Source organism: Mizuhopecten yessoensis, unplaced genomic scaffold (genome assembly GCF_002113885.1).
Source record: "Mizuhopecten yessoensis strain PY_sf001 unplaced genomic scaffold, ASM211388v2 scaffold1851, whole genome shotgun sequence".
Lineage (NCBI taxonomy): Eukaryota > Metazoa > Mollusca > Bivalvia > Pectinida > Pectinidae > Mizuhopecten > Mizuhopecten yessoensis.
The window spans coordinates 121319-138562 of NW_018404253.1; the positions used below are offsets into that span (position 1 = coordinate 121319).

A 17244-nucleotide genomic window follows, 5' to 3' on the forward strand; every position below is an offset into this window, starting at 1 on the left:
TTATCTGATATTTTTACTATATTTTCTTTATTAAAACAATATTTGTTGGCATCGCTACGCTCGTCTACTTTGTATCTTGACCCTAAAGTGTGTGTTTTTAGTTTACCACCTCCGCAAAACCCCAAGTTGCAACTTGCAACGCTCGGCGGAAATAAACTAGCATAAGTTGCATAATTATATTATTGACCGCTCGTTATAGATGATCTGTAAATTAATACTTTTTATTGTAACCTTCCTAACCGCCCGGGCGATATTAATCATATCATTATGCAAGAACGATAAAGGTTTTTTTCGGCTGAAAATATTATGTATAATCGACCAAACATATCCATTCAATTATTTTGGTATTATATATATTGTTGGAACTGTTTAATTATCTTGTATGTACAACATAATATATCATTGTGGTAATTATAGCTTACCATCGTGTACGTACAAGAAAGTATCTTCACACAGCATACTATTGTGTACGTAGTATTAGTTGTACGTACCAGAATGAGATGATATACTGTACTTACAAGTATGATAATTTTAAATAAAATTTAAAGGTGACGCGTATGTGCCTCCTAAGTTGTACCAAACTTACATGAGTTAATCAGCGTGGACATTTCAGATATATCATTGTCTACACTAGTGAATTAGTCAACAATTATAAAACGCGAGACTATATACATGTAGCTAGTGGCCTTGGGTGTCGCACTGATTTGAACTTATCCGTTTGTTTAGCAACTTAGTGATGCCATGAGTAACTTATTAATTAAACAGCAACGATGTTATGGTGTTATTTGTTCTTTTGTAGTTTCAAGTTTCAAGTTTTATTTATTCACTCCGACACACTTACCTGTGTAACAAGAGGTCACATACATATAGTAAGTATGATACATGGCGTGTGATGTACACAATTACAACATTGTACATAGCATAGATACATATAGAAGTACACAAATAGTACAGAAATTAAGTTAATATTTTTTCAAGCTTTTCTATGAATTTACAAAGTTTTGTGTAAATTTTTACATTAAATATATTAAACAATCCTTGCATTTTTAATTGACTTGGATAAGTGAAATAATATTTTGGTATATATTTCTCTCTTAGACATTTAACTAAAACACTTTCACATATAAATAAGTAATGAAATTCATCTCCAATGTACAAATTACATAATGTACAGGTTCTTTCTTGACGAGGAATACCTAACCATCTTCCTTTTTCTATGGGTAAATGCATATTGCAAGAACGGAATTTACACATTATTTTCCTATCATTTGTATTAAGTTTAATTAAATATTTTTCTTGTTCAAACTTTGTCTTTAATATTGAATATGTTTGTCCTCTAGAGGAGTTAAGAATATTATCAAACCATTTCTGTATAAATTGATCCTTCAGTCTACTTTTCACAAGCCTCTTAATTTCGTCTTTTGAAAAAGAACATGTAGATTGATAGTACCACACATAGTTCAGGCCAGTTTGAGAAAAAATATCTTTAACATATGCGAGCCATTTAAATAACATAGTTCCATTTTCATGTAATGTATACATAAGCTTATAAATAGTACTTGATAACTTACTAGAGGTAATCAACTTATGCCAGAATACTATTATTCTACATTTAATTTCGATGTCTAGTGGGTATCTTCCAAGCTCACCATAAACAATGAAATTTGGTGTACTTTTTCTTACATTTAGTATATATTTACAAAATTGAAGATGGATTTTTTCTATAATATTTGTGTTTTCAAAACCCCATATTTCTGATGAATACAGAAGAACTGGCATAATTAATGAATCAAATATCTTCAATTGTAGATCAACTGGTAAAGATATGTTTCTCAATTTCTTATAGACAGCAAACACTGATTTTTGTGCTTGTTCAACATTTTTTTTCCTTGCTTTAAAGAAGCTACAACTAAAATCAAAGAATAATCCTAGATAGGTATACCCTTCCAGTATTTCTAATTCTACGTTACATAATGTAAAATGGGGAGTTCTTGCACATTTTCTTTTTGAAAAGATGACAATTTTAGTTTTTCCTGAATTGATAGTTAACTTCCAAGTATTACAGTATTGTTCAAATTCATTTAAAGCTAACTGTAAACCATCTGGTGTTTCTGAAAACAGGACAGTATCATCGGCATATAAGATAATGAATAGTTTGAGATACACTCCAATGTTATCAATACATAATTTGTCTATTGTTTGAAGACAATTTACATTTTTTTCAACAAGATAAGTTTCTAAATCATTTAAATAAATTGCAAACAAAAATGGCGATAAATTTTCGCCCTGTTTTAAACCGATCTCACAATTGAACAAATCCGACTGTTCACATCCATTTTTAACACATGATTTGGTTTTATCATATAGCTTATAAATAATATTGAAAATTTTTCCAGTAATGTTGCTTTTTTGGAGCTTTTTCCACAGACCAACTCTCCATACAGAATCGAACGCCTTACTAAAATCGATGAACGTACAATAAAGTTTTTTTCCTAATGAAAAATATATTGAGATTAAAGAATACAATACAAACATGTTATCGGTTGTAGAATGACCCTTTCTAAACCCAGCTTGTGCACTGCTTATCAGGTCAAATTCGTCAGAAATTTTATTTAAACGATTATTAATAACCGAAGTGAAAACTTTGCCAAGGCACGAGACTAAAGTGATCGCTCTATAATTATCCGGATCTTTTGGATCGCCTTTGTTTTTATATACTGGTTTTATAATACCGATCTTCCACACATCTGGTATAGACGCAGTATTCAGAATAAGGTTAAATATTTTTTGATAAATTGGTAAAAATACATCCATTGTACTTTTTAGATATTCATTTAGGATTTGATCTATACCAGAGGCTTTACTATTCTTCAAATTGATTAAAGAAAATTTAATTTCATCAGTGGTAATTTCACCATTCAGATAATCATCAAAAATACTATTATCAGGATTTTCCAGCTCAAAATCGTCATCATCATAAACAGACTTGTTCAGATCCTTAAAGTATTCATATAATTCAGTAATACATATATCAGCATTACCTTTCTTTACAGATCCGTCACATTTATTCAAAATATTCCAGAATTTTTTTGAATCCATTCTAGCAGTATTTCTTAACTCGCTTGACAATTTCTCCTGATAATTTCTGTAATTTTTATTCAATGTTTTTCTATAAACTTTACTAGCTCTATTGAGATTAGTTTTATTTATAGGATTATTTACTTTGTGAAATAAGGCCTTGGCTTTATTAAATTCAACTCTGTTTAAGTGGCATTCCCTATTAAACCAAGGTTTATTATCACATCTCAACCTCCGTTTCCTGTAAGCATTGTTACTACCAAAAACCTGCTTAGCAGAGCCTTTGAACAATTCACTAATTGAGTTTACAATGTCATTAATTTCGTTATTGGTTACATTGTCGTGTTGTTTATTTAATAATTCATTTAATTTATCATTAATTCTATGGAGATTACCTCTTTCATCATCTAGTATATGTTTTACAAAATCTTGTTCTTTACAGGATTTCCACTTTGTATATCGATTTTCATGACATTCGGTATTATATATACATTCATCAGTTAATTTACAAAGGCTAAATACAAGCCTACAGTGGACATCTGATATGAGTGGGTCAAAGACTTTGATTTCAAAATCTGTTGTATACCGAAACATATCTGAAGACAGCAATAGATGATCTATAACGCTGACATCACTACATGTAGTTTTACCTATTTGTGCATCATTTCCAATCCGACCATTGGCAATATACATATTATTTTGCTTGCAGAAGTCAGGGACGTATAGTACTGTCCCTGCAGAAGTCAAGCAATTTATTGCCATAATTATTAACTTTAGCTTTACATTGACTTGCCCTTCGCAGAGGAACATTATATAATTTCAACTTTTCAATATCATAGAGATATGAGTATAGCTCATCATTCTCATCTAAGTTTAATGAACGAATGAAGTTATCATCTGGTTCTACAAAATCATCTCTAACTTGGGTTTTAGCATTAAAATCTCCGACTATGGCGACTTTGTTACCATGATGGGATAATTCTATCATCTCCCTCTCATTTTCATTCCGGGGATGCATACTTAGTATTTTCGGGAGGTATATAAACACATCCCAGTAGAAAATCTAGATCAGAGTTCACAATGTGTTTTGAAAAATTTACCCACAATACATATTCTGATATAGTTTTAAAAAAGTCAACATCGACTTGAGAGTTTTCTTAAAAATAATTACTATACCACCAGATTTTTTATATGCATTTGTTCTACATTTAGCAAAATATTCATAGTCAGGCGGTAGTTGTAAATGATCCAGATTATCAATCTTGCTCTCTGCAAAAATAAGTATGTCATGTGCTAGGATTAAGTCTTCAAACTCAGGCAAAAGTATCTTAGACTTAATACCGCAAACATTAAGGAAAGTAAACTTGATAGTGTCTTTATCAATGTCACGAGGTTGACCTCTTGTCGCGTCTCCCTACATGGGGCGACTGTCATTGCGGGGGTCTGGCACGTGACGAGCATTACGGAACTGATGCTGACCACTAGGGGGCGTGGCTGTCTGCCGTCCTTGGGCCGATGAGTGCCATCCAGGTCCTCTGCGAGAATCAGGAGGATGATCTCGGCCGATGGGAGGATGACTAGGATGATGATGCTGAGGTGGGATGTAAAGGTTACCGTCAATGTAGAGTTTATCACCTAGCAGGCGAGCGTGCCTTCCATGCCTCTTGGCTTCCTGAAACACCGGAGAGAGTAAACGTCGCCTGTCATTTATTTCCGGCGGGAATTGCTCAAATACAGAGAATTCTCTTTTCCCCGCTAGTTTTGGGGCAGCCTTCAACACTTTGTCTCTATCTTTTCTGCTAGAGAATTTAGCTACTATGGACCTAGGTTTATTATCGGATCTTTTCCTCAGCCTATGGGCAACATGAAGCTGCATTTCCTCTTCAATACCGAGTTCCGTCTTGATGAATTCCTTCACAACAGCCTCGGTGTCTTCATCACGGTCAACATCTGGGATTCCTCCAAATAACAGGTTGTCCTTCATCGATCGTGTTTGGATCTCGAGTATTTGATCTTTCAGTAAGCGATTTTCTTCCCGTACCTCCTCCCGTTCAAGTTCCACTTTGCTGACTCTATCCTCAAGAATGGAATGGTCGAAATCCGCACCCTCGAGCTGTTCACTGTGCGTTTTAAGTTCACGTTTAACGCCTGATAACGAACTCTCCATACTGCTAAACTTGCTCTCGATGACACTGAGTCTAGACATGATTTGATCCAGTGTATCCAGCTTAGTTAACCGTTGAAATATGTCTCGAAGAATTTGATCGCTGAAGTGTGGGGAAATTGTGTCAGGAGTAGGCGAGGTTGCCTGAGGGAACATCAACTGAGGATTCGCAGAAGAACTGGGGGTATACACGAGCTTTGCATAGGGTACTGCGGGTACTGCGGGGCAGGTTGGAAACATGGTTGCGTGGCGGCCACATTACCATGTGGGGTACCATAGAGATCTCTATGTGCCATAGCCATTACAGTACTCGTGTCCGTATGAGATCTATTACGTTTCTTACCCATGTACGACAAACTATTACATGAAGTACTGTACTGTAGGTACAATGTCTGAAGACTAGATACATTGTGCGTCCCTACATTTATATTTTGACGGTGGACCTCTCGTATCCCCCTTGCGGGCGGGACGCCAAATAAGGTAATAATGAACAAGCCCCCTGTGGATTCATACATTTGTCATCACCAGGTTGCCCCTATAATAATACCATCTGACTTCTAAAACACGCTGTTGATAGAGAATTTGACCCGAAACTTTAATTTTCTTTCCAGTACATAAAAAAAGTCTTTGGGCCATACTTAAAATATGTTTTTAAAATATGTAATTAAAAATAAAAACAATCCTCAGAACACGGGAAATTGCTTCTGAGACGTTCTAGAAAACACAATTTTTTGGGGGGAGATCCCCCAAACCCCCCTTACGGGAGTGGGAACACCACCTCCCGTACCCTCCCCCTCCTGGCGCTACGCGCTCGGGGTCCTGCCTTCGGCAGCACACCGTTTAACCTATTAGGAAATCCTGGATCCGCCCCTGTCATTAGTAGTTAAAATTGTCTACACTACAATAGCGTAATCTTTTCATGAAAGTAAAGAAATATAGGATCTGAAGAATAAAGTTCTTACTCATCAGGTCATTCACTGTCAGTAACAAATATAATTTCTTCCGCATAGTTCTAAATTCACTTTTATTAATGACGACTGGAACATAAACTACAATAACACAAAGGAGAAACCATGTGTACCGAAGAGAAAGTGTTCTAAATCACATGCAAATTGCTGTAACAACCGATATACATGAACGCTTTCAACCTTGATTATTAGATTATTTGGTTTAGGCGCTTGTCCTAGAGCGTATAGCTATCATCAGAATATTTAATATATTTCACATATTTATCAGAAGACATAGCTTTGTGTATCAGCTTGTCCAAACACGTATGCACGGGAATACTGACCTATTTAATCGATAGTCTGACCTTTACATAGAAGCTTGCGTTATGGGAGCAATTACCACATTGATATGTACAATAAATTGGCATAGAAGTTTGAGTTGCGACACATTTACTTGAACACTTAGTGCACTATTAACAGCTCAGATCATTTATGGACAGGGCATAACTCAATTTGTGTAATGTATGCGTGTGTTCTAGAGGTAGATGTTATTGTGTTTGCCTCCTTGCGATATATAGATCTTCTGAATACGTTCAGGTACTGTCTCACTGAAACACCATACCAAAGGCACCCATCACATTATTCTTCCCAGTTACAAACTACTGACAAATGGTTGACCGGTTGTGATTACTTCAAATGCTGAAAGGTTAGCAAGGAATAACATAAAAAAGACTTTGGTAACTCCCGGTATTGGGGCAATACCCATGGGATTAACCAAAACGTTCAACACTAAAGCCAAATGTGAGATTTTGCCAATTAGGAACTTGAAAACAAAATAAAAGATTAAAACTGGGGAGAGAAAATATATAGATCCCATATTTGGCAATGAGTACAGCATATCAATTTCGGTCGCTCTTTTGTCTCCTGCTAGAGCACACAATAGCAAATCCTCACTTATGCAGGGGGTTCCCACATAAGTAGCGTCATACAATAGGCAGTGAGGAACAGCATGTATTTATTTTTTACCTGAAAATCCGACCTGCAATGGATATATGTGCAGAAAAACTTACCACGTTGATAAATAGACTAAGCTTAGCGTAGAAGACTGCTTTACGACGGAGTTTCGTCGCAACTTCAGCATTGTCTATGGCGTCGTCCAACTCCAACTGGATCTCCTCGTACGCCTCGATCAACTCATCTTGAGCCTTGTAGTATGACCTGCAAACGTCAACACATTCGTCAAAATAAAAAAATGCATCAACTACAGAGTCAACACACAGGGGGAAAACATCGGAACTTAAAATGGAGAAGAGGACAACAAAGAGGAAAACATCGGAACTTAAAATGGAGGAGAGGACAACAAAGAGGAAAACATCGGAACTTCAAATGGAGGAGAGGACAACAAAGAGGAAAACATCGTTTAAGAGAGTCACCAAACCAGGAAGTCCGAATGGTAAAAGATGAAAAAGTGAATACAACTATGTTACTTCTAAGGAAAGGGGAGTCAACTCTCGATCGTGATATTAAAATAGACATAATATATAAAACATTTGTTTGGTTAGTTTGTGTTTTACGTCCTATTTACAGCTATGGTCATTTTGCGACGTGCCAGGTTTTGGTTGTGGAGGAAAGCCGGAGTACCTGGAGAAAAAACACAGACCTAAGGTCAGTACCTGGCGACTGTACCATGTAGGTCTCGAACCCCTGACCCAGTGGTGGAGGGCTACTGGTAGCAGAATGCCAGACGCCTTAACCACTTGGCAACCACGGCCCTTTGATTTATTTGATATCAATAGAATCAAAACAAAGTTCAACTCAGTGTCATAAAAGGAACCAAAGTTAAACAGTGGTAATGATATGATGTGTTTATGTCTTTGATAACGTATTTAAGGAATAGTTTCTATTTTGAACAAGTTTGATATAATAAATTTACACATGATCAACTCGAGTCATCACCCTCATAACATGAATGAAATAGAAACATATTCGGTTATAACAAAATCATTCCTCATATAATTGTCTGTAAAATTGTATTCATATTAAAGGCAGTATTATGGAGACAAATTTATCGCTTTTAAAACCGGTCTCGAAGGTAGTTCTTATTTCGCTTAGTAGGTAAATTAGAAAGTTGACAACCAAATATGATGTTTCTTCCAGATATTTTCTGCATTTTTCTGTTAATGGTTCATAAAACATGTAACTGACAAATTATTTTAATCAGCGTATTCATATTTCATTTTTCAAAACCAACTTACATGTGAACTGTTCAATTTATTTTTTATTTCTTAAATAACCCGGCCCACATTTCCTGTAGAAGGCATCACGCATACCTCCAACCACATGTGCTGTTGTCGTCGTTGTTGTCATAATATATGGTTTAAGTTATGATATAATAAGCACATTTTAAGGGACAATGTAAATTTTTGCTTATAGATTGCTTATTGAATTAAATTTGTCCTGTCTAGCTTGCCCTTGTGTGTATATTTCAGTTAACTTCAGACAAGCCCAGAATGTGAAGGCCTACAGCGTTTGAATTGCTGTGCTGTTTGGCATAAGTTCGACCTTTGGCGTCGGAGGCAACTTGTGTCTGATGTTTGAACAGAGTCTTTATTTGTACAGATCAGGGCCTCACTTTGTAAAACTACTACTATAAACGTGTCAATGTACATGTAAAAAATACGTGGAAAAAAAAACAGATAAAAAAAGGGAAGGATCTTTGTTCAAACTAAAACACTGCGGTCATACAAATAATAACTGATAAGTAAGTACAAATACGTTTTAGGCATCGCTACATTGTTTACTTACCTAATGCGTTTGGAGCATGACTTGTTAAGGTTATGACCTTGCTTTTTTGAGGTATAAAGCCCCAAAGAGGGTTTCCAATCATCATGGTTGATTCCTGTAAATAAGGGAACCGATGTATATCAGTATGGGGGACGAGAGGTATATTTAATAAGGAGTCGGATGTATAAAATATAAGGGACGAAAGGTAGCTTGTAGGATGCTGATTGTATGGCGACGTTACGACGTGCTGCTGATCTGACAGAAAAAATAAATAACATGTAAAATCAAATAATCATTTTTTTACCTGATGAGGGTGAAGAAATAAATGCGGGATTGTCCTTTCCTTCTAACTGATTGTTAGTCTTTTTGTATTTCAAAGTAACACAAGTCATACCTGTATCCCGAAAACAACCACAGCGCGGTGTCAAGATGACGATCATATACCTACATTTGATATGCGAGCTAGATTTAAAAGTAATACAAATAATTTCATGCAGCATCATGTTTTGAAGTCACCTTAATTATTGGTGGTCAGACATGACATTTGAGATAAACAAGAGGTCCAATGGGCCTGCATCGTTAACCTGGTATTAATTTCACAGTTGTAACCCTAAAAGAGGACTCAAATAAAGCTACAGGCAAAATATCGTTCAGAATACAACTTGCCAAATATCACCACCCTGTACCTTTTGTTTATTGAGAAGATGACTTTTAAAGTTTTATGCACTTTGGACCAGATGCGACCAGGAAAGCGTGTCAATTTCATTCAAATCTACAAGCACTCAACCTGTACACTTTATTAAATCAGAAGAAGTCATTTAAAGGTTTTAAGACAATTGACCCATGTGACCTTGAATATGAGTGAAGGTCATTCATTATAACAAATTTGGTAGCCCTTCATGCCAACATCCTTCTGACCAAACATCATTACCCTGGACATTTTGGTTATACAGAAGAAGTCGTTAAAACGTTTTTGAGACAATTGACCCATGTGACCTTCAATATGAGTGAAGGTCATTCATTTGAACAAACTTTGTAGCCCTTCATGCCAATATCTTCTTGCCAAATATCATCACCCTGGACATTTTGGTTAAACAGAAGAAGTCGTTTAAAGGTTTTTTAAGACAATTAATCCCTGTGACCTTGATTAAGGGCAAAGGACATTCATTTGAACAAACTTGATAACCCTTCATCCAAACATCCTTTCTGGCCAAATATCATCACCCTGGACGTTTTGGTTATACAGAAAAAGTCGTTTAAAGTTTTTTTAAGATAATTGACCCCCTGTGACCTTGTATATCGGCGTAGGTCATTCATTTGAACAATCTTAGTAGCCCTTCATCAACGCATGCTACTGGCCAAATATCATCACCCTGCAGCTTTTGGTAATTCAGAAGAAGTCGTTAAAAGGTTTTTAAGACAATTGACCCCTGTGACCTTGAATAAGTGTGAAGGGCATTCATTTGAACAAACTTGGTATCCTCTTATGCCAACATTCTTCTGGCCAAACGTCATCACCCTAGACATTTTGGTTACATAGAAGAAGTCGTTTAACTGTTTTTAAGACAATTGACCCCTGTGACCTTGTATATTGGCGAAGATCATTCATTTGAACAAATTTTTTAGCCCTTTATCCAAGCATGCTACTGGCCAAGTATCAACACCCTAGACCTCTTGGTTATTAAGAAGAAGTTGTTTAAAAGTTTGAACATATTTGACACCCGTGTGACCTGGAATATGGGCGAAGGTCATTCATTTGAATAAACTTGGTAGTGCTTTATCCCAGCATGTTAGTGACCAAATATCATCATACTGTGCCTTCTAGTTACTCAGAAGAGGTTGTTTAAAGATTTTTACATAATTGACCCCTGTGACCTTGAAAATGGGCAAAAGTCATTCATTGGAACAAACTTTGTAGCTCTTCATCCCAGCATGCTACTGACCAAACATCATCAGCCTGGGTATCCTGGTCATAGAAGAAGAAGTTGTTTAAAGTAAAAGGACGGACGACGAACGGACGCCGCACCATGGCATAAACTCACTTGGCCATTCGGGCCAGGTGAGCTAATATAAAACTCTCGTCATTTTGATTGTTTAAAATCATTTATTCTTTAAAATATATATTAAAAAAAATTAAATTAGTGGAATTTATATCCCCCCGCTTGCAGAACATATTGTAGGTAAACATCATTGAGGTTAGGTTTAAACATGTGAATATCGTGTTGTTGAGAAATAATGTATAGCTTGAAACTCGAAGAAAAAAAAAACTTATACAGAAGTTAAACTTTTTAGTGAACATGTAGATATTACGGTGTAAATTAATCGTTTAATCCATCAGAATTTACTAACCTCATTAATTATCCGTAAATTTGCACAAATCACATGAGTCGGATGCGCATACGGAATCTGGTTGAAATATCTGCACAATATCTACAGCAATTATTACACGAAAACCAAAGAGTGCCCGAGATGGGTTGAAAGACAGAGAAACACAAACACTGTTATCAAGTTTGAAGGAATTCGGGTAATATTTGCTAGAGTTATTAAGCGGAAACTGCAGATAATGACGACATTTGTTGCAGTTATTACACGGAAACGAAGCGTGACAGACAGATGGACGAACCCAAATTAATATCCCCCCTTTCGGTGAAAGCGGGGGATAAATAGTAACAATAACTTTTTCGTGTATTTTGTGTATTTGGGGATGAGAGATATGTAGGAAGGGAGGAAGGAAAGAGGACAGACGAAGAAGTTTAGAGTTAAATTGAAGGGAAGATAAAACAATAGTGTTTCAAACAATTTCCACCTTACCTACTGCGCCACGTTAGTCAGCTAAAGAAGTCAGTTTATTCCACACAACTACTAAGAAATGTCCTCGCTAAATGATGAACCCCTCCAAATACATGGTAATTAGAACCCCTCCGAATACATGGTAATTAGAACCTCTCCAAATACATGGTAATTAGAACCTCTCTAAATACATGGTAATTGGAACCCCTCCAAATACATAGTAATTAGAACCTCTCCAAATACATGGTAATTAGAACCTCTCCAAATACATGGTAATAAGAACCTCGTTAAAGACATTATGATTTGAACCCCTGCAATGACATAATATAATGATGTTATCTAGGCGAGATTTCCTTAACAAATATACCGATCAAGTGATGATAAATTCTAGAAAAGCGAGGAAATGAAATCAAAATGCAAAAGACAGTGCATCGGAAGACAAAAATGTCGGATAACAGCCCTCCTCCATACTCCAGGGGTTACGGTCACTTTCGCTCTCGGCACCCCTGGAACATGTCATAAAAAAATCGAAGGTTCAGCGTGATTCACCTTGTGGGTGAGACGAAAAGACTAATTTGTTCCTGTGATATTCATCAAAAGATTCTCGCGGTCTCCTAACGGTAAAATCGGCTGGCTCCGAAGTTTGGTATCGGCTCTGTAAAGGACAGTATTAACTCATAGAAAGACACCAGATCATGATGAGGACCGTATGAAGTGTTCAGCGCAGATAGAAATCTTTCCTGTAGAAAATCCTGGTTATGTAGTGTAATGGTCAAAGTCTATCCCGAAGAACCTGATACTGTTGAACAGGCTCTATAGAGAAGGGGGTATAGTGTGGTAAACAAGCGAGACTAAATGGCATTACTTGAAGAAGCAACATCATATTTGGTTGTAACCTTTCTAATTTACCTACTACCCGAAATGAGGGCTACCTTCGAGACCGGTTTTAAAAGCGATAAACTTGTCTCCATAATACTGCCTTTATGGCAAGCCAAGTTGTCATTTATTCATGGAGCAATGTTGATCCAGTACTAAACCAAATGATCGCCAACGGAAACGGATGTGACCTTACTACTCCAGTACGTAACCAATTTATATAAGATATCTTATATAATTATAAAAGATATCGTATATACTTTATAAGATATCTTATATAATAAATGAGCTATCTTATATACTTAATAAGATATCTTATATATTATATAAGATATCTCATAAAAGATATAAAATATCTCATAAAAGATATAAGATAGCTCATATAGTATATAAGATATCTCATAAAAGATATAAAATATCTCATAAAAGATATAAGATAGCTCATATAGTATATAAGATATCTCATAAAAGATATAAGATAGCTCATATAGTATATAAGATATCTCATAAAAGATATAAGATAGCTCATATATTATATAAGATATCTCATAAAAGATATAAGATAGCTCATATAGTATATAAGATATCTCATAAAAGATATAAAATATCTCATAAAAGATATAAGATAGCTCATATAGTATATAAGATATCTCATAAAAGATATAAAATATCTCATAAAAGATATAAGATATATCATATAATATATAAGATATCTTATATCCTTTAAGAGATATCTTTAAGATATCTTATACCCGAATTATATAAGATATCTCATTTAATTTTGTTTGTAAGATATCATCTAAAAGATATATAAGATATCTGATATAATATATAAGATATATCCTTTTTTTTTTTATAATATATAATATCTTTTATGAGATATCTTATATAATATATAAGATATCTTATTAAGAACGATATTTGAATTAGAGATAATAAATCCTCCCCCACAGCGCTCGGAACCTATCGATAACCGAGGGGGTCCGAGAGGATTTGATCGAAAATGGCAGCCGATGACAATGGGACTAGTTAACAAATTGAAACTCCATATAATTATGGCAAGCCAAGTTGTCATGTATTTAAGGGGCAATGTTGATCAAGTACTAAACCACATTATCGCCTACGAAAACGGATTTGACCTTCCTACGGGAGCAGTCATTTTCAAACATTTCTTCTTTGTCGGTCTCGCGAGAGTCTCGTTCTTAAAAAGATATCTCATAAACTTTTCTTCATAAGATATCTTATATATTATATGATATATCTTATATCTTTTATGAGATATCTTGTATAATGTATAAGATATCTTATAAAGAAAACTAATTGAGAAATCTTATATAATAAATAAGATATCTTATATATTATATAATATATGTTATATCTTTTATAAGATATCTTATAAAGTATACAAGATATCTTATAAAATGTATCATATATCTCATAAACTTTAAATAAGATATATTATGTGTATAAGATATCTGATATAATTTGGTTAAGTACTTTAATGTGAATACAATTCTACAGACAATTATATGGTGAATAATCATGGTAAAATATGACATGAAGGAGGAGGAGGAGGAGGAGGGAGGAGGAGGAGGAGCGTTATTTGTCAGAAGATCGCCAATTTACAATAACAGAATAAAAGAACTCCTCACAGTATTTTGGATAATCTCGTCAACAATGTTGAAAATAAATCATTGAATTTTTTTCTCTAAAAGATGGGACGAAATTCTGCACATAAACCAATTGGAAATAAAACAGGAAACATAATGAAAAATAATGAGACGGACGGGTCGATGCCAAGCGATAAAGAGTCTCTGAGTGTCTTAGTTCAACTAGAAATAACCTACATGTATGGGTACACTACGGCAGTGTATAATTGAGATCCTGCTTCTTTACTTAATTGCTTCATTAGAAGAAAAAACAGGTAACAAGACATGGAACTTGAAAAGACAACTGACAATTTACCTCCTATTATACTGCTGTGTGAGGGTGCTACCTCCGTCAATCGGATGTGATGTCGACTTTCTGTACCGTCATCCTTACAATCGGACGAATGGGCTGAACAACAGACTCTCCCAATATAGAAACTCTCTTCCGGGGTCAACAAGTCATCCGGCGTCAGCTGAAAGATGTTTGACAGGCGAATCATATTTGTTTGATCACATTTCACACAAGGCCAAAAATTTTACAATGACTTTCTAAAATGGTGATTTCGTAAATTATTGGAAAAGTCATAGGCAAACAAGAACAAACAATAGCCCGACCTTCCATTTTAATTCTACTAATTCGTGTACATTCTAGTACTGAGGCTTGTATGATGGCTTTCTAAGTAGAATTTGTTTGGGATTTATATTCCAGTATTTGGACTTCATTTTGTATGATGACTTTATAAAAGGAATTTATCAGACTATACTAAACGTGAAATAGCCTTACAGCTAATGTTTTCAAACGAATGTCACCCGACCAAACAGCTAACGTCTTCAATGGAAGGTCGCCTGACGACATCCGTCTACGCAGTGGAAGTTTTTCTTCCGAATCGCTCCCTTTAATATCATAGTCATCCTTAAACTTCGACATTTTCTGCATATCACATCAACCGGATACCCTTTAGGTAAAAAAGAAGGATACCATCGAACACTATAAAGATTGGCATATTAGGCTGAATCGAATAATTAATAAACACTTATCTCGGTTTTCTAAAGTCGATAATTGAAAAACAATAAATATACAATACTCATTTTAATATAGAAAAGTTTGGAATGCTCACAATCTTGAATTGTACGACAACAATCGTTAATTTGAGAGATTGATTTAAGCTAACAAATCAAGCTTTGAAACGCTTTTATCATATGAAAGTCGATACAATTCATATTAGTCTAACAGTTATACAGCTATGCTCAGCGTTGTGTTATCGTGTCAAGTGTCCTTTGTCAATATATAGATATCACCGCACGCATAACAGTCTGCAGCTGGTCAGGGTCTGTCATGTAGGCATGCAAGGTGACACTTCACACGGATGTTTACGTCCAGGTCATTAAACGATATACTTTTACCGTACAGGTAATAGCTAGCTTACTGTTTTCGTCCAGAAACGAACTGCATTAATGCAAAACATGATCCAAGCGTGATCATAACAAATACAGTAACAGTATGTTACAATATACATATCAGTGTCTTAGAATATATAATATGTAGCTTACCTGTTGTAGAAACAATCTAGCATGTTCCTATGATGTCCTACTCCAATAAACAACGTGAACTTGACCTTAACATACTGGCTTGAGAGCAGACAGAGATATGTGTGTATACATAGTAATGGATGCTTAGATTGGGATGACTGCACTATATAGTCAGTTTCAGAAAAAGACTTTAGTTAATGGTCTAAGGGAGGTAATTGTTGTTGTTGTTATTCGTAATACGTTATCTTTTATCTTCGTTAAGGCACGGAATTAGATTATCTAAGTCCGTGGTTAAGGTTTTGCGATAAAATATACTTCAGAAAAGAATCTATTGTGATATATGACGCAACATATTACCTCTGCATTCCAACAAAAAACATTCTTAATTATGAAACGCCAACTTAAGGATCCCCGTCCCAGTCAGAGCAAAACACTAAAGAATTCCACTGTCGTTTTTCAGTGTTAGAGTCACCTGCCCCTGATTACCATTTCGACAATGTTGTTATCTTCCCTTGAATAGATTTTGTTTGAATAACGTATCGACTACAGAGTTGTGTTCCTTGCGTCGTAACGATGTAAACAACGACGTGGCAGTGATGGCCGACATGCATGCCCGACGTAAAATCGGCCGTTTTAAATGTAAACTAAACGCATTAACTGACAATAACAACAACAACGATGTCCAATATCAACTGCTAGACCACAACTATGCGACGAAACAAAGTGATACTCGTTCACACATTGAAGAAGGGAAAAAGGGAAAGACAACAACAGAAACTGAAGGGACATCAATACAAAGGGAAAGACAATAACATGAACTGAAGGGGCATCAATACAAAGGGAAAGACAACAACAGGAGCTGAAGGGACATGGATTCAAAGGGAAAGGCAACAACATGAACTGAAGGGGCATCAATACAAAGGGAAAGACAACAACATGAACTGAAGGGGCATCAATACGAAGGGAAAGACAACAACAGGAGCTGAAGGGACATCGATTCAAAGGGAAAGGCAACAACATGCACTGAAGGGGCCTCAATCCAAAGGGAAAGACAACAACAGGAGCGGAAGCGGCATCAATACAAAGGGAAAAACAACGACAGGAACTTAAGAGACATCAATAAAAGGGAAAGACAACAACAGGAGCGGAAGCGGCATCAATACAAAGGGAAAAACAACGACAGGAACTTAAGGGACATCAATAAAAGGGAAAGACAACAACAGGAGCTGAAGGGACATCAATAGATAGGGAAAGACAACCAGTGGAGCTGAAGGGACATCAATACAAAGGGAAAGACAACAACAGGACCTGAAGGGGCATCAATACAAAGGGAAAGACAACGAACGGAATTGAAAGGACATCAATACAAAGGGAAAGACAACAACAGGAGCTGAAGCGGCATCAATACAAAGGGAAAAACAACGAC

General features: G+C 35.7%; 1 protein-coding gene across 1 annotated transcript in view; it reads right to left on the reverse strand.

Annotated features, from left to right (window-relative positions):
* The window catches only part of LOC110441375 (metal tolerance protein 11-like), a 31099-nt gene extending 15132 nt beyond the window's left edge, over nucleotides 1-15967 (reverse strand). The window contains exons 1-5 of the mRNA XM_021484495.1: nucleotides 15840-15967; nucleotides 15073-15244; nucleotides 14605-14761; nucleotides 8995-9088; nucleotides 7260-7407 (exon numbers count right to left, since the gene is read on the reverse strand). Coding sequence (XP_021340170.1) covers nucleotides 7260-7407; nucleotides 8995-9088; nucleotides 14605-14761; nucleotides 15073-15225 — 552 coding nt within the window. The 5' untranslated portion in view covers nucleotides 15226-15244; nucleotides 15840-15967. The remainder of the gene's footprint in view (nucleotides 1-7259; nucleotides 7408-8994; nucleotides 9089-14604; nucleotides 14762-15072; nucleotides 15245-15839) is intronic.
* Nucleotides 15968-17244: the final 1277 nt, after the last annotated feature.